The sequence below is a fragment of the Natator depressus genome, chromosome 5, assembly GCF_965152275.1.
Source record: "Natator depressus isolate rNatDep1 chromosome 5, rNatDep2.hap1, whole genome shotgun sequence".
In the NCBI taxonomy this organism is placed as follows: Eukaryota; Metazoa; Chordata; order Testudines; family Cheloniidae; genus Natator; species Natator depressus.
Window position 1 is genome coordinate 83,338,306 of NC_134238.1, and position 18,682 is coordinate 83,356,987.

The following is an 18,682-nucleotide window of genomic DNA, read 5'->3' on the forward strand; positions in this document are numbered from 1 at the left end:
CAAAACCCTAACTTCAGCATATGATCAAACAATAAGACTTTTTTCTGATAACGTAATGCTTCCATCTTGGGTTTCACTTACTGGGTATCCTGCTTTAGAATTTAGGAAGTGGAAGTTTCTCCAGAACCAAATAGAACTTGTTCTCTCCATAATGTAGAAAGTGTATTTTCCCCCTCACTCTCTTTTCAGTCCTCCCTGAAGATAATATTATAATTATTTTAATAAACTCAGTTGTTATCTCTAAAGCCCTCTCTACACTTCAAAAATAACCATGCTTAAACATGAAAGAAGATTGTGGCCCAACTGCGTTATACAAAATAGTTTATAATTGCCAGTGTGCCTATATCACATCCTGAAAGTAGATCTTCAGTCAGCTCTACAAAGAGGCATTGTCACACTGGTGAGCATTTCATTCCTTTTCTTGCCAGCAAAATTCTAGAAATGTGGGTGGGCAAATGCCAGTGCAGGAAGAAAGTTTGGGATTTCTCAGCACAGCATATTTTTTATGTCTATGAGATTATATAATTATATTAACATGATTTCCATGCAGATAAAGACACCAGCACATCCCTAATATCTCAAACAATGTTTGCACATATATCTTGCTGCAGGACATTTAGCAAATAGTAACAGTATTTATCCAGCTCTTCCAATATCCTGTCATCACTTGTCCAAACTTTAGCAAACAAGCAAGCAAACCATTTCTGTAATGATGGAGTGGATGGGAAATGAGAAGGATTCAAAGGCCAATCTTTGATTACAGTCTGCAGAATGGATGGCATTAATTATGCCTCCTCCCTGGGTATTCTGCCAGCTCTGCATGTCTATGATTTTGTCACCCCTGCTTTAACATATGCAGTGGATTTGGGATCTCCTGGGCATAGTCATGTGCATGGCTGACCTCTGTAACTGTATGTCCGTTCAAGGAGTACAATACTCACACATGCCTTCCCCTTACCCCCCAAACTAATTCCTGCTGACACATGATTGCACTTGTTTCCAGCGATGATGTATATTCTGTACACCTGACACTGTAACCTTGCCACTTTCTGCTGTTTTCATTTGACAGGAGGATTTGAGGATTGGCAGGTAATGGATTTGCTGAAATGCATCTGGTCTTCATGTCCTGACCTTGGAACATTTCGGCACTTAACATTTCCACAATGACTGGCTCCCTTCAGAGCATAAGTTAATAAAAATAGCCTCCAACTACAGTAGTTTAACACCACACCAGTTTTACAGACTTAAGACAGCAGGATACCCGCCCCTGTCTTTTCTCCTAAGTACATATCTTTATGCCATAAGCATACCCCTTCCTACACGTCTGCAAGCATCTGCACAGATGGAGCAGCACACTATGCACACTATGCTTCCACAGCAATGTGATTCTATTTTGATCTCTAAGTATATCTCTTGATACACTTCCCTTCAGCCCTCCAACACTGCCCATTCAATTGCGGAGTTAGGAGCATTATCTTCAGGAACTTAGTCCTATATGCATGTATGTGTATATGTTTTATATTTTGATTAGGATATAAAAGTAGTTAAAAGAACAAAGTACCATACACACCAGAAGTACCATGGGCTAAGGACCATATACACCAGTTGGGCATCTAAGAAGAAAGAGGATAACCATCAACAATGAAATGAAAAGTGTAAACACCAAAGAGAGAGAGAGAATTATTTAGAGTGATACACAGGAGTATAACTAGGCATAAGTGAATGTAATTAAGGAAAGGAAAACAGAAAATATCAGGGAAATTTTCTTGACAGTAAGCACTGTTAGGTCGAGGAATAGATACCCAAAGGAAGTAATGGAACACCATTGCTTGAGAAATTTAAAACTAGACTGAACAAGGCATCAAGTACACAACTGCACTAGCAGAGAAATGGACTAGATGACTGAAGCATGCTGTTGGGGATGCTCAGAACTGTGAGTCACTGTGTTACATCTCTCTGCCTCAGCAAGAGTTTTGCTGGTGGGGTGATTAGACTGTGTCAGCTCCCAGTCACACTAGTCTGTGTTCCTCACCAGCAAACTCCTCAAGGCTCTCCTGACCCAAACTTCATATAGCTGGTAACAGTCAGTGAACTCCAGGCCCTGAATTCCTCAGAGATATTTCACTCCAATGCAGAGCCACTGCCACTATGCATCCACAGAAAACATTGCTGCTCTTTTTTAAAGAGTCTGTACATCACAGCCCATCAATTTAACTTCAAACACTGAAGTGAATTGGTTTATAGTAAAAACAAAACAAGTCTATTAACAAAAGACCATGGATTAAGTGATACCAAGTAAAAGAAATAAAGGCAGAAATGGTTACAAGCAAATAAAAGTGAAAACATGCATCTAAAAGTCAAACTTAATCTAGGAAGTTACAGTCTTTGTTCAAGATGGTTTCTTTCAGTCCCAGTCTCCTTTCCAGCTTTTTACTGGCTGGCCTACCCATCACAGAGATGAAATCATTTGGTTTCTTTGTCTTCATAATGTGAAAGAACAAGATGGAAACTCTCTCTACTCCTTATATTCCCAAAAAGATGTCTTTGTCTTACAAGTCAGGAAGGCCTTCCGGGGATTCAGCTGCATGTGTCTCTCTCTGGAGCGCAGGAGCCACATTAATTCTCTGTCTCTTGAGTTCAGGCTCAGAATAATCCCCACTAGTTTAGCTCAATAGCTGTGTTTACAGAAAATAGGTAAATTGAGGTAAAACCACCTAATCCTTTGTTTATGGCAGTCCTGTTTATCACCTTTACCTAGGTTAGGCTGTCTGGTCTTAAATATATGCTAGTAACATCATACAGAGGGAATTCAAAACTTCACATATGTTAACATAGGCATTTTACAACGATATTAATAACCAGAGTGCTATTAGTTTTCATATGCCTCAAAAGGCACACTTCATACAAATATTATTGCAGTAGCATGTAGGATGTGAATACAGTCATAATGATGTAATAATACTTATCTTTTAATGTTTATGATTCTACAATATTATTAAAATACATGGATCTGACCATCATGCAGCACCCATGGGAGGAAAATTACAAAGAGAAGTGCAAGGAGAGATTTTCTCCTCTCCCCTCACCTCAAAACTTCCCCACTACTCAGAACCCCATCCTTTTCCTACTGAACCTCCCTCAGGTAAGATATCTTTGGTGCCAAAACCTATTCTTCTCCCACAACTGAACCAGTAAGCTCAGTAAAGCTGTCCCCAATGCTCCCTCCTCATTAACCCCATTTTCATTCTATTCCCAGCTCAGCCTACTCCCCCAACCCACCCACAGCCCCCAGCGATACACCAAAGGATCAAAGGCAACAAGGGACTGATTTTACCTCCAAGAAGCATGTGCAGGGGCCCCCAAAATTCAGCCATTGTGGGACTAACCTGCTGCCCATGTTTTGCAGGGGCTCCTGGTTGTCCAACCTATTGGGAGTCTCTCTATGGCAGCCAGATGTATTGGAGTCTTCAAGGACTGAAGCAGCTCCAGTCCTCCCTGGAGTTATCCAGTGGCAGTAAGTGGTACTGAATGCTGCCCTACAGTAAGCCACATTATGGATACTATAGTGTGGCTGACAGATGGAGTGTTATTGAGGGGCCTTAGCCCCACCAACACCTAAGGACACACATACATTGTACCTTTATAACAACTGTACAGTTTTTTCTCACAGATTAATATATTTGAGTATGTAAAGATTACTCAGGTTAATTGATACCAGCTGCTGAAGTTTTGCCATGTTAAGTGATGTCCATCCTTAGAAATATTTGCAAGAGTATGTATCTCATAAGCTGCATATATTTGATTGCTATGCAGTAAATATTGATCACTACGGGCCATTTTAATAACAAACCCAAGCTAAATTGGGCTTACTGCTATTTGCACTCCAGCTAAATGTATTAAACCAGAAAGATTTTCAGCAGCATATGGGTCAAAAAAATGAATTGACATACTTTTCACAAGGCACAAATTGCAATTTTCAAGACATAGAGAGAGGCCGGGGCAGCCTCTCAACTTGTAATGAAAGTAAGTGCAAAATCATCTCCTTCTTTTCCAAGTGTGTACTTCAAAATTAGAGTGCTGATTTGGGCTTATTTCATTATTGTCTGAAGCGCAATATATTTTCACTATAGCTACTAAAGCAGTTACTGTAGATTGAATTAGTTTTAGGAATGTTGTTTTGCTTTCCTACTTAAAATAAAATAAACCTTTCTCCTAATAAGTACCATGGCTTATATACACAGTCCAACCTGACCAAGTTATTTCTTCATTTTAATGCAATGTCTATAATGTAAGAACTTTGTTCAGTTTTATCTGCTCAACAGCTTGTTTAAACCACTCAAGGCTATAATTTACTGCTCACACTTTGCATAAAAGTTGATGTCAGGACAGTCCATTTTTAGCTGTTCTGAGCCACATACTGATTATGTAAGAGTGCTATTTCTTAGAAATCTACCACAGACCTGCAAGAGTCTCAAAAACAAAAGAGCATATATTTGTTAATGCAGAAAAACTGACTTGATATTTCGTATGTGTCAAGGTAATTGCTTTAGAAGCAATCTTTGCTCCTTTGCACTAGTGTTGTATGAGTAGGTTTTCTTCTTAACTGATGGAAAAGACATCACTCCTTCTTAATAATACTAAGAAAGCCTTAGTTTAAAAGTAACTTTTGAAGTGAGAACATGTGCAAGTGGAGGCATAAAATTTTAAAATTTCCACCTCCTCAACACTTATTTTTATCTTTTGTATTTTTAATGCACTACAGTATTTAAATACCAGACATTTACAACTGTGTCCCAAGAGTAACATGCTTAAAGTTCTATAACAGATGTAACAGCCTGCTTTGCTAACCATAGTTATTCTATTTATCTTAAGAAGATACTCCATATTATAGGAAACGCATAAAACCATCCATAGGAAAGGGTAGCACAGAAATAAAATAATTAAACTTAGAAGCCTAATGTATACTTCACCAGAGTAATTCCTCACAGAATAAAACTATTTAGGATATTTCTTGCTATGTTACTCGTATCAGGAATATGAGTTACTCTATTTGCATTATGATGCTCTATCATACCACATAATGGCAATGACAATAAAGCACAGCAATGAGTACATGGAACATATTCCACCACAGGAATAGAGAAACCACAGAGAATGTGAACTTCCATTATCAAGAACAATGGAAGCAGGGGCAGGTGATGCAATGAAATCCTCAAATACACGTACACCTGAACTATTCTACTTAGAAATGCTAGTCACTTGCAAAGCAACTAATAGAGGAACTATGCTGACACCTGTGAAGTTATTTTCCTGAAAGATACTTAATGCTACAGTTCAGGCTTGTTCTCTTCTTCACCTACAGTCACAGGATGCATTAGCATACTTTGCATAAATGCTATTAAAATAAGACTATGGATTGTGTGTGTCATTCTCCTGTGCTCTTCTCCTAAGAAAGATTTTTCAGCAACTTCACAACTGTCTTTTGTAAGCATGTAGTAGGTATAGCCCACTAGATGTTCACCGTAGTGAGCTGTAGCTCACAAAAGCTTATGCTCAAATAAATTTGTTAGTCTCTAAGGTGCCACAAGTACTCCTTTTCTTTTTACTATATTTTAGAATCTCCCTGCTGAATGCTCAGACAACAGCACACCTAAGTAGTGATGTTACACCACATAATAATGTAACCAGTTAATTTTTTAAACATGCATCTTTGCCTAGATAGCTCCCAGAACTTGATTTTGTTTTATTCAGGCAATTGGGTTTGGGAACCCCAGCCTCTATTGCTCTAGGTAACATGGCAGTCAGTCAAGTCAGACAACTGCTTGAAGTAGATGCAAGCTATTACCTCAGAAATATGTATGCAATGTTCGTTGTGTTTTAGCTTTACTTACTTGTAATCTAAATAAAAGTATTAAATGCAACCAGAAAGGCATGTAGGCTTTCATCATATTTTAAATGTTTCTGTATAGTTTACTCATGGCTACTGTCAGATAGTGACTTTGACAGATTCCAATTATAAGTAACCCTTTTATATTTAAAAAACCCTTGAGGTCTGAAACGTATGTTCTCTTGGAACACATGGGGTATTCCTCTCTAGTGGACTACAAAGGCTGCCTATGATAATAACTCAGCTCATTAAGCATGCAGCTCCTCAGCCTTGCAAGCTGTTGTGATCAGCAGCTGCTGCAAAGGAGTGAAAGGTCAAATGATCAGTTTTAATAGCCATACTTTCTAGTCAATCAGCTGCTATCCCTGAGAGGTAAAAGTATTTTCAAGTAAGGGCAAATTTCCATGTGTTGGTTCATTATAGCACAACTTTATAGAAGTAAAGGGATATGAAAGAGGTAGCCCAAGACCTTTGAATATGACAAGGTTTTCCCCACCCAGTAAGCAGAAGAACAGAGTTATTTATCAAAAAAAGTTTATTATAAACATTAAAACTTTAATAGCAGCATAAATAAAAAGTATTATTGCATTAGTAAACCAAATTTTGCAAAGCAGCCCAAAGGCCTCGGATAAAATTGGTCTGCATAAGTCTTTGTAGAAAAAAGTCTTTGTATAATTGTCACAGTAATAAGTCTCTATTAGGCCATCAAAATGTTTCTTCTTAAAGTTTTATAGACAGTGCCAACAGTTCATAGTTACAATATTTTGTCCAATCTTTCCAAGTCATTTTTGTCAGATTCCCCAACCTTCTGTCCTGCCTTCTTACAGTTCCACTTGACCTGAAAACTTGCAATATTTCTTCAGCTCCTGTAAACTTGCAATACTCATTCAGCTCCATGGCATGCCAGCCATTCCACTGCGGCAGCATAGTGGGGATTCACTGCTGGCATGAGACATCCCCCTTCTCCCTCACTTCTTTCTTCTCCACAAGAGCCCACTGCTTGCCAGTCTGAGCGACTTAATCCGATCTCTTGACCAGGCTAATCCACAGAATCAGCAACTTGTTGGTTCACCCAGGTGTGCAACACCATGATGAGAATGCAACAAAGGTTTCAACCTCTCCAGTGTACTGAACCTTCATCACTCAGGCAGGGTGATCGTGGGCACCCAATCATTGACATTTCGGCTTTCCTCACAAAAAAGATTCAGCTTTTCCAGGGCTGGGTCCTTCCAAGCATCCTCATTGGGATTCTGTGAGAACAACGAACAAGACAAAACACATTCTATGAGTACATATTACTAACCTAGATCAGCAAGAGATTGGGGCTTTGGGAAAGTGAACTAGTCTCTTTAAATGGGCAAGCTGGAGCAAGAAAGGGGTGGGGGAAAAAGATCTGTGGTATTAGCGGAACACCAGCAATCCATTAATTGCTGCACCCAGAGGCGGCATGGAGCACGGGATTTGGACTCCCTGGGTTACACAGGGGCAACAGGGCGCTTTAGCCCTGGTAGGAGCAGGTCTGGGCTGGCTGCCGGAGGGCCCTGGGCGGCGGCGGCGGCCCCGGACTCACCGTGATGAGGATGCAGTGCAGGTCACGCGGCTCCCCCGACTCCTCGCTGGGCCCCACGATGTCGGCCAGCTTGGGGATGTCGTGCAGGCGGACGATGTCGATGTCGTTGTCGCAGCAGAAGGCCTGGATGAGGGTGAAGTGGATCTGCAGGGCGATGTCCCCCTCGTCCTCCTCGGCCGCGGCCAGCACGCAGAACGCCACCTTGTCGGGATCGCTGCGGGGCAGAGCGGGGGTTAGAGGCGGCGCCACAGGGCCCGGGCACCCCGCGCCGGCCACAGCCCGCGCCGCCACCCCCCGGCCCCGCCGCCGCTCGGATACTCACACGTTCATCAGCTTGGCCGACTCGTAGACCCCGGCCGTGAGGCCGCCGCGCCGCTGCGCCGCCACCAGCAGCTCGTGGAGGGCTTTGCCGGCGCCCTGCATCCTGCAACACAGAGCGGGGAGGCGGCTCAGTCCGGGGCCCGGCGCGAGACCCCAGGGTCGCCCCCGCACTGCCCCGCCGCCGCGAGACCCCCGGGAGCCGCTCCCCGGCACGCGCCGCCCGCCCCGCGCCCCGGCAGCAGCCCGCGGGCTCAGCAGCGCCCGCAGCACGCCCCGGCGGGGTAGGTACCTGTCGCTGCTCTCGGGCACTGGCTCCTGTCCGTGAATCTCCTCCAGAGTCATGTCGTTTCTCACAGCCTGTATCCGTATCCACACGGGGCGGCTCGGCGTTTAGATCCCACGCTCTGGTTCTCCAACGAGCTCTGCGCGGGTCCGGGCGACTGTGAAGTGGAAACTGGAGGCAGCTGCCGTATTTATAGGCAGCCTGGCTGCTGTGCAGGCAGCTGGCGGAGTCTCTGCAGTCCTCATTGGCCAGGCTAAGGGAGTATTATTATGATAATCGGGCGGTAGGCTGGGCCGGCTCGTGCCAGGAGGCCACGTGGGGGGGGGGGGGGGGGGAATTAGATTGCCTCGAGTCTGCTAGTGCTGCTGCTTTTGTTATGGTGTTGCCAGGCAGACACTGCAGATGTAATTTTTTTCTTTTTCTTTCCTTTTTTTTAAACAAAAAATCATAAAAAGGGTATAAATTACGTTGCGTTGTCTGGTGCTATTGCAACCTGTGAACCTCGTCTTAATAAAAATTATGCAAAATGCACTAAAAATATTGCATTGGGGAACATAAAGACGATGCAACTCTTACCGGTTTATTTAGAGTGCAATACAAGTAAGTAGGGCAGAATCGCAATAAAAATTAAAGGGTGAGGAGAGTGTTTTACATTACAGACAAATTACATTTACACGTGGATCATTGCATATTGTACTCCCTAATTTTGCATGCTTTGAGTTCCTTTCCAAGGACACTAGTTATTTTTGCTTGGCAGACTTACTACCAATGTAGGTTGCTGCAGAAATGTTCTTGCAAACTTTACCAAAATGAGGACACAAGCCCTGTATGAATAATGAGTCGGTGTGTGGAGCAGATTGTGGATGGCACACGCTGCTACTTTGCATTTCTATAGAAAGCGCACAATAGTGGAGGTCTGGCGTGTGGCAGTCTGGAGTTCAGACAATTGATTCTTTTTCTTCATAGCAACACTGTCCACCTGCCACTGGGGTGGGGATTTGCTGCTGGGGTGGAGGGCAAGAGAGGACAATTGCATTACTCTCTTGTATCGTCCAATCTGCTATTGCAGATGAATGTCTCCATTTACACACGCTTCTGGAGTGCAGTTGAATGTTTTGAGCACGCGATCATCTCCCTAGTTAAAGACTTTATTATTGTTCTTTGTTTTAATCCTTCATACACAATTAATACATTTCAGAAAATTACACATGCAAGTTTGGCAAAGCAAGCAATCAACATTTCAGTCCAATTTTTGAATGATTTATAGCCTGCTTTGTGATTAATTTTTAAAAAACAATTCACTGGACATGTATCTATTTCCTCTATTTTCACAAGTGTAACTGTGTGAAATAGTTTTAGTGGAAACTAAAAAGTTGACACAGGTTGTAGCATATTGTGAACTCATTGTATATTCAACGCACTCACTTACCCTGAAAACTAGCAAGAGTTTCACCTGTCATTTTACTAAGTATCCAAATCAGTGTACTGCATACACTGTACCAGTTTCTCCTGAAAACCTTGTTGCCTTCTTTCACTTCAAAAACACTGTAATCTTGAGTAGTAGCGCTATCTGCTGGATGTTTAAACAGCCGCTGCTAAACTGTATCCTCCTCTTCTCTCTCCCTGCCCTAGTTACAAGGTACTGTGCAGAAACACTAGAAGGATTTGCTGGAAAAAAGAGCCAATACATGGAAACCAAAAAAGGGACATGTATTAAGCAGTGATCCATGTACAAATTCTCCAACAGCCTGATGTTTAATTCCCTATACTTATTCAAGAGTACAGAAACTGCGGCATCTGTACACTTACAAAAAGGTTTGCATTTTCTAGCAGAACGGTAATCAGTATTAAAATAAAATTGCACCACCTTGTGAGCTTAAGGATTTAGAAGCTACCTAACAAATAAAGGATACAAAATTTTCTTTAGAATGAAGAAAACCCTGAGGTCAAGTATTAAATGCACAATATACAGTATTTATAAAATAAGTGTACGCTAACTGTGCCATTAGGATCATTGTCAGTTATATTCAGCGTCTGATTTAGATTTTTCAAAACACATTTTAGAAAAGTCTCCACCTAAATCAGAGTGCAACTCCAGAGTTCAACACACATTTCTCTACCTACACACACGCACACACACACACACACTATTTTGTTGCCTATAGATCACTAATACCACCGTAGACTTAAAAATACTCTATATTATATTATATAGAGTAATTCTGTTTTTGGCGTCTCTCTCACCTAGGATGGTAAAAATCAGTTATATCCATTTCTTTGTCAAGTTCTCTGGGTTGCAATATTTGGATTGCAGACACTGAAGGGAATAACTAATTTGCTTTTAAAACTTGTTTTTCAGAAAACCATAAATGTTCCAGTTGGCCCAAGGTTTGTAGAAATTTGATTTTAGAAAAATCTAATTTGGGGGTCAAATTTGAGCAGACAGTGCCCTTTTAAATGAATGTAGTGTGAAAGCAGCAGGATTTGATGATCTGAATACTGAAGTTTTCTGTTTATCCCCAGAACAGGTAGCAGTAGTACCGATTTCCCCACAATGATGGCATCAGTGCCAGATGAACCAAGTCCAATGAGGAGGGTAGTTTCAGTTTCCATGTCTATTCAATGAACTGGCACCAATGCTGAGGCTGCCAGTTAGTGTTTGTTACATGGATAGCTGTTCCCTAAGAAGTGGGTTGAGACCAGCACCAGCTTGTTTCCTATAGGCCACTAGAGAGCCATCATGAAGTAATAGTAGCAATCATATATAAACTTGGGCTGGATCAAATCCAGCCTCCTATAGACAAAGGAGTCTGTATCCTGTTACCAAATCCCCTGAGGCACCCAGTCCTCCTTTAAATGCAATTCAGGTCCAGAACACTGAAAGTGTCCTTTTCAATACTTCATCGCTTCATTTAGGAATCTTAGATCAAGCAGCATCTGGACTAGAAACTCCTGCCTCTGTTGTGATGCCAACAATGTACATTAATGCATTATTTTATCTGAAGAAAAGTTTCAGCCTTTTTAAGTACTGAAATTTCTATTCAGTTTGGACAGACCTGCAATGTAATACTTAGAAATATTTCCTCTTATGTTTATTTCTAGTTACTTCATGAACACTAATGTCAGTATATCCATGACAGAATCAGAATTCAAATCTAATGGCTGCAAAATATTCAGGTTTTGAGCTGTTTAACTTCAGGCCCCAGCAACAGTTTCCTAGGAATCAGAGTAGCAGCCGTGTTAGTCTGTATTCGCAAAAAGAAAAGGAGTACTTGTGGCACCTTAGAGACTAACCAATTTATTTGAGCTCACGAAAGCTTATGCTCAAATAAATTGGTTAGTCTCTAAGGTGCCACAAGTATTTCTTTTCTTTTTCCTAGGAATCTCCATTTAATTTGGGGGTACAGGGAAATATATTAGATAAACCAACTGTTTCCTGAGAGCATTTCTCAGATTACATCTAGTGTGGGATACAGTTCAGCACTGATGAGATTTCCCGGAATTTTTCTCAAATATTTAGTCACATTTAGTCTAGTAGAATGCTGGCTTCTAGCCCCATACACAATGCCTGCATCATAATCCTGCCTCTGCCATGGACTTGCCTGAGCACATCATAATCTCTGTCTTAGTTTACTTATTTGTAAAAAGGACATAATCATACCTGCTTCACAGAGGTTGAGAGAGAATTAATTAATGGACTAAATTCAGTCCTAATGTAAACAGAGAATTCCAGTTAAGCCAGTAGAGTAGTGCCTGCTTACACCAGGATCAAATTTACTCTAGTATATACAATCCTTTCCAAAGGTCAAGTGCTATACATTGCTAAGTGCTGCTAGTTATTTGTCTATACTCTTATCATAAGAATACATAATCATAGAGAGGACTGCATGCACTGTTTAGAAGAATAATCTATGATGTGAATGGCCACTGCAAGTCTCACACTGAATTAATGTGGATGGGGCAAATAAACAATGCTCACTAACACTTTTCAGATTTATACTCTGGGATTCATTATAAGTAGGCTCCAATTTACATGGGTAATGAAATAGAATGAAAGTCCTGACCTGATTCAGTGCCTTGCAATTTGTTGATTATAATGAACTTCCACATACCCATTTGTGTATGGGTAGGGGAGAGAAGAAAATTATTTAAGAAGGATCCAGAGTGGACCAAAATATGTTCACATATTTGTGTATACAGTTATTGAAATTATAGATGCAAATACTGGATCATCTAAGTATCTCTTGTCATGCAAACTTCCAACTCTGTGGCTTTTTAAGAATCTCACCGTATATGATAAAATGTCAAAACATTATATTTTGATAGCCAGGCACTTCAAAGTTAAGGATTCTTACCCTCATGGCTTCTCAGTTCATTCCATTGTTCTCAGGAATTGTAGCACATATGGTGCATAAGACCAAGCACATCACCAGACTCCTCTATTGCCTGTGTGATCAGAGGAAACTGTGAAAGCCAGGATCTCCACACTTTGCATTGTGTTTCCTTGCCACACTGGTCTATGTGGTATCAGATGTAAACTGCAACTAAGAGTATTTGTTATGAGGGATTTGGGCAGTGGTTAAGAGACACGGGATTCCAGCTACTTTTCGTCCACAGCCAACTCGTGTGCTAAGCCTAAAGCAATGTGGAAGTGCAGTGGAAAAGCCAGATGGAGAGGAAAGGAGCAACAGCATGAAAGGGTCAGAGAAAGAAAGGCAACACAGAAGGTATGAGGAAAGAGGGACAATATGAATGAAGGGCGAAAGGGTTATGCCTCATTAGGATTCCTATTCAGGTCAAACAATTTTAGAAGGGGCATGTGCTCCAGTGGCACGATGCCTTTAATGTACAGTGAAAAAATTCCAACTTCAATGAGACCTACCCCCAAGCCCTCATTCATTATTCTACCATTTTCTCAGAAAATATTTTTTCCCTCCTACATTACTGAAACTCTCTATACAAGATTGTGCACCATTTTCACACTTCAGAATTATCAACTCAATGTGGGTTAAGGACTGAGCAAGGAATCAGAATTTTTACTTTTATGAATTTAAGTCAAATCCTCCTGGTAATCTTTGTGGGCATTTGTAAATTTCTTTGGGCAGGGAATATGTTCTATGTCTTCTATAGCACTGACCGCTCTTAGCACCTAATACCTAGCACTTTTCAATTTCGTAACACTTTGGAAACAATTCTCAACACATTTGTGAGGTAATTGTTTCCCTGATACCAAAAATTACAAATATAAATACAATTGAACAATATTAATTTTACTACATTTAATAATGTTAATTTAGAACCAGTCACACCAAAGTGTTATTTCAACAGCATAAAAGGCTAGTTATTCTAAGAATGATTTGATGAAAGCTTTGTTCAGATTACTAGCTTTCCTACATTATTAAATACTGATTGTGTCGAAGTGCTGTGTTCAAAACTATAGGGAGACCTCTTGTGGACAGAGAAAATATTTTTTTTGTACAACACAACAAAAACAAACTAAAATTACTACACTTAAATCCAGTTCTTATTCTCACACACTGCAAGTTTTAAAATTAAAAACAGACATATAAATAAGCACAATTATTGCTTGCATGAAGAAAACCCTAAACAACAAGAGAACCAACTAATTCTACACACAAAAAATACACTGATGATTTATAGAGAAATCCACTGTGATGAGGGAAATACGTTGTGATCAATTCAACCATGATTAGAAGTTAGTTACATTCATATTTTCCCCTCACCCACCCCACCTCCAATAGCTTTTGCAAGCCACAGGTTGCAAACTGATGCAGTAAAATTTTAAATACATGGTTCTGGCCCAAGTCAAATGTGGGACGTGCCTGATGCCCTCCCAAAAGAAACACAGCCACAGTAAGCCAAGATTTTTTGGATTTCATAATACAAAGTTGAGTAAAGACTTGGATCTATCATGTTGCCCATCCCTTCCTAATCTATATCTAGGACAGTAATTCTGTCCTGGTGAATTTGAAGGGAATGGGGAAGCTTGTTAGTCATGGTGTAAATGGCCAAGTTCATAAAAGGTATAGTAATAATCACAAATGTAAAACATGAAAACATTTTGTGGGTCTCACATGTCTAAATTAGTTCATGAAGTGTCTTCCCATGGCTGACAAATGACAGTGAAGTTGTTTCCCCTACTAGCACCATTTCTGCTATATCTCCATCACACTAATTCTCACCTTTTGGCTAGACTCCTGCATGGCACAACTTGTTAGGCTCTTCTTTCAACCCTCCTCAAGTTTCAGAGTAACAGCCGTGTTAGTCTGTATCCGCAAAAAGAAAAGGAGTACTTGTGGCACCTTAGAGACTAACCAATTTATCTGAGCATAAGCTTTCGTGAGCTACAGCTCACTTCATCGGATGCATACTGTGGAAAGTGTAGAAGATCTTTTATACACACAGAGCATGAAAAAATACCTCCCCCCACCCCACTCTCCTGCTGGCAATAGCGTATGTAAAGTGATCACTCTCCTTACAATGTGTATGATAATCAAGGTGGGCCATTTCCAGCACAAATCCAGGGTTTAACAAGAACGTCGGGGGGGGAGGGGGTTAGGAAAAAACAAGGGGAAATAGGTTACCTTGCATAATGACTTAGCAACTCTCAGTCTCTATTCAAGCCTAATTTAATTGTATCCAATTTGCAAATGAATTCCAATTCAACAGTTTCTCGCTGGAGTCTGGATTTGAAGTTTTTTTGTTGTAATATAGCAACTTTCATGTCTGTAACCGCGTGACCAGAGAGATTGAAGTGTTCTCCGACTGGTTTATGAATGTTATAATTCTTGACATCTGATTTGTGTCCATTTATTCTTTTACGTAGAGACTGTCCAGTTTGACCAATGTACATGGCAGAGGGGCATTGCTGGCACATGATGGCATATATCACATTGGTGGATGTGCAGGTGAATGAGCCTCTGATAGTGTGGCTGATGTTATTAGGCCCTGTGATGGTGTCCCCTGAATAGATATGTGGGCACAGTTGGCAACGGGCTTTGTTGCAAGGATAGGTTCCTGGGTTAGTGGTTCTGTTGTGTGGTATGTGGTTGCTGGTGAGTATTTGCTTCAGGTTGGGAGGCTGTCTGTAGGCAAGGACTGGCCTGTCTCCCAGGATTTGTGAGAGTGTTGGGTCATCCTTCAGGATAGGTTGTAGATCCTTAATAATGCGTTGGAGGGGTTTTAGTTGGGGGCTGAAGGTGACGGCTAGTGGCATTCTGTTATTTTCTTTGTTAGGCCTGTCCTGTAGTAGATGACTTCTGGGAACTCTTCTGGCTCTATCAATCTGTTTCTTCACTTCCACAGGTGGGTATTGTAGTTGTAAGAATGCTTGATAGAGATCTTGTAGGTGTTTGTCTCTGTCTGAGGGGTTGGAGCAAATGCGGTTGTATCGCAGAGCTTGGCTGTAGACAATGGATCGTGTGGTGTGGTCAGGGTGAAAGCTGGAGGCATGTAGGTAGGAATAGCGGTCAGTAGGTTTCCGGTATAGGGTGATGTTTATGTGACCATTGTTTATTAGCACTGTAGTGTCCAGGAAGTGGATCTCTTGTGTGGACTGGACCAGGCTGAGGTTGATGGTGGGATGGAAATTGTTGAAATCATGGTGGAATTCCTCAAGGGCTTCTTTTCCATGGGTCCAGATGATGAAGATGTCATCAATATAGCGCAAGTAGAGTAGGGGCGTTAGGGGACGAGAGCTGAGGAAGCGTTGTTCTAAATCAGCCATAAAAATGTTGGCATACTGTGGGGCCATGCGGGTACCCATAGCAGTGCCGCTGATCTGAAGGTATACATTGTCCCCAAATGTAAAATAGTTATGGGTAAGGACAAAGTCACAAAGTTCAGCCACCAGGTTAGCCGTGACATTATCGGGGATAGTGTTCTTGACGGCTTGTAGTCCATCTTTGTGTGGAATGTTGGTGTAGAGGGCTTCTACATCCATAGTGGCCAGGATGGTGTTATCAGGAAGATCACCGATGGATTGTAGTTTCCTCAGGACGTCAGTGGTGTCTCGAAGGTAGCTGGGAGTGCTGGTAGCGTAGGGCCTGAGGAGGGAGTCTACATAGCCAGACAATCCTGCTGTCAGGGTGCCAATGCCTGAGATGATGGGGCGCCCAGGATTTCCAGGTTTATGGATCTTGGGTAGTAGATAGAATATCCCAGGTCGGGGTTCCAGGGGTGTGTCTGTGCGGATTTGATCTTGTGCTTTTTCAGGGAGTTTCTTGAGCAAATGCTGTAGTTTCTTTTGGTAACTCTCAGTGGGATCAGAGGGTAATGGCTTGTAGAAAGTGGTGTTGGAGAGCTGCCGAGCAGCCTCTTGTTCATATTGCGACCTATTCATGATGACAACAGCACCTCCTTTGTCAGCCTTTTTGATTATGATGTCAGAGTTGTTTCTGAGGCTGTGGATGGCATTGTGTTCCGCACGGCTGAGGTTATGGGGCAAGTGATGCTGCTTTTCCACAATTTCAGCCCGTGCACATTGGCGGAAGCACTCTATGTAGAAGTCCAGTCTGCTGTTTCGACCCTCAGGAGGAGTCCACCTAGAATCCTTCTTTTTGTAGTGTTGGTAGGGAGGTCTCTGTGGATTAGTATGTTGTTCAGAGGTATGTTGGAAATATTCCTTGAGTCGGAGATGTCGAAAATAGGATTCTAGGTCACCACAGAACTGTATCATGTTCATGGGGGTGGAGGGGCAGAAGGAGAGGCCCCGAGATAGGACAGCTGCTTCTGCTGGGCTGAGAGTATAGTTGGATAGGTTAACAATATTGCTGGGTTGAGGGAACCATTGCTGTGGTCCCTTGTGGCATGTAGTAGTTTAGAAAGTTTAGTGTCCTTTTTCTTTTGTAGAGAAGCAAAGTGTGTGTTGTAAATGGCTTGTCTAGTTACCAGCAGGAGAGTGGGCTTGTGGGGGGGGGGGTGAGAAAACCTGGATTTGTGCTGGAAATGGCCCAACTTGATTATCATACACATTGTAAGGAGAGTGATCACTTTAGATAAGCTATTGCCAGCAGGAGAGTGGGGTGGGGGGAGGTATTTTTTCATGCTTTGTGCATATAAAAGATCTTCTACACTTTCCACAGTATGCATCCGATGAAGTGAGCTGTAGCTCACGAAAGCTTATGCTCAAATAAATTGGTTAGTCTCTAAGGTGCCACAAGTACTCCTTTCCTCCTCAAGTTTGTTCAACTAAACTCTCTCCTTCATCCACACACTCAACATGTAACTCCACTGACTTTAACTGAGTTGTTCCAGATTTACACCAATGTATATGAGAACAGAATTCGGCCCCATCTAGGAATGAATTTTTGCTAAGTGGAAATCATGGGTTCTCCTGTTTGTAGTATTAAAAAAGAAAGAAGTAGGGAGGAAGAAACTGGCTCTCCTCCTCCTTTATAGCCCTTCCTCTTTCCCAGCCCCTAGTCCTTTACAGCCCTCCTAGCTGGGGCTTCTCACATAGCAGGCTCCTGTTCCCTACAAAGCCATTCACTGAGGCTTATCCCTCAGTAGGTTCCTGGTAGGTTCCTACTCCTTACCGACCTCTCACCCCCAGATCTTCTGCATGGAAACTCTAAAGAACTGAGCCTTGTCCCCTTCCCCACTAAATTTCCTCCCCAAAGTCTGACTGAACTCAGGCAACCCTTTTGTCTCCCACCAACCTGGTTCTTTGTCACATGGGGGGATGGGCTAAGCCTGACATGGTGCAGCTGAGCCCCACTCCCATTAAAGGGCAAGCTCACCCTTCAACAGTGCACTGTACCTGTTCAAATGCCAATTACCAAGAACAAAGGTCCAAGATATACAGACAGAAGGCAGACACTCAAATATAAGAAAGGATTCAAGTTAAGCAAAAACACTTTTTCTAGCATCACCTTCCTTTAGTAAAAGTAATATTTCTCCAGATAAAACTCAAAGAGAAACTGTGCAAACAAAAGCAAGGGTTCTTCTGAAAAGGTTTCATTGTCCTGCCAAAAATAGGATTCTTACATAAATACAAAATCCTGGGTTTGTATTTAATTGAAACAATGTTGGATAGCTTTAATCACATATAATATAAGGGGCTGCACTGCAGCTGAGCACAAAGATGGAGCCTTTGTTTCAGTCATCCCTTTCCTGTCTTTGGCCTTTAAGGGCAGAAGTATCCCCTGCATAATGTCAGTTTCAACTATTCATGCCAAGTGCCATAGTCTAATACTTGGAGTGGCTACAAAGGTTTTCTTCAAGTGTTGCTGAACCAATACTGTTGCTATGTTCTTCTTCCTGAAGATACTATTTTTAAGAGGACAGAGAAAAACCACAGTGATTGGTCTGGTAATAGCTGAGCACCTCTCTTTTAAGATGAGAAATGATTTCCTTGAAGATTTGAACGATGATGGCTATTAATTAGCAACACTTTGTTTCTCTTTCAAACCTCTCACCTGCAAAAAGGACAATGTTGAAAACCAAGATCTAGAATGAAGGAGATCTTTCAGTTTCTTTTCATGGGAGTGGCCAAGCATAGCAAAGGCTATTGGGGAGGTGAGAAAACACTGCAGTAAATGGCATACAGTGGAGACTCCCATGGCCAGCAGGATAGGCATCAACTGCAGTGTTTTGTACC

General features: G+C 41.8%; 1 protein-coding gene across 1 annotated transcript; it reads right to left on the reverse strand.

The window, feature by feature from the left end:
- Positions 1–6,520: 6,520 nt before the first annotated feature.
- On the reverse strand, positions 6,521–8,218 carry GADD45G (growth arrest and DNA damage inducible gamma). Its single transcript, XM_074954051.1, has 4 exons — positions 8,068–8,218; positions 7,780–7,881; positions 7,458–7,671; positions 6,521–7,137 (listed from the first exon to the last, which is right to left on the reverse strand). Exons 1-4 carry the CDS (start codon positions 8,118–8,120, stop codon positions 7,027–7,029), a joined length of 480 nt encoding a protein of 159 aa, XP_074810152.1. The 5' UTR covers positions 8,121–8,218; the 3' UTR covers positions 6,521–7,026.
- Positions 8,219–18,682: the final 10,464 nt, after the last annotated feature.

Excerpts from the sequence above, each read along its gene's own strand:
- GADD45G (XM_074954051.1), bottom strand. The coding sequence starts at position 8,120 with ATGACTCTGGAGGAGATTCACGGACAGGAGCCAGTGCCCGAGAGCAGC. Across the intron at positions 7,672-7,779 it reads TCGGCCAAGCTGATGAACGT|CGATCCCGACAAGGTGGCGT; the intron begins GTGAGTATCCGA and ends TCTGCCCCGCAG. Across the intron at positions 7,138-7,457 it reads TGCACTGCATCCTCATCACG|AATCCCAATGAGGATGCTTG; the intron begins GTGAGTCCGGGG and ends TTGTTCTCACAG.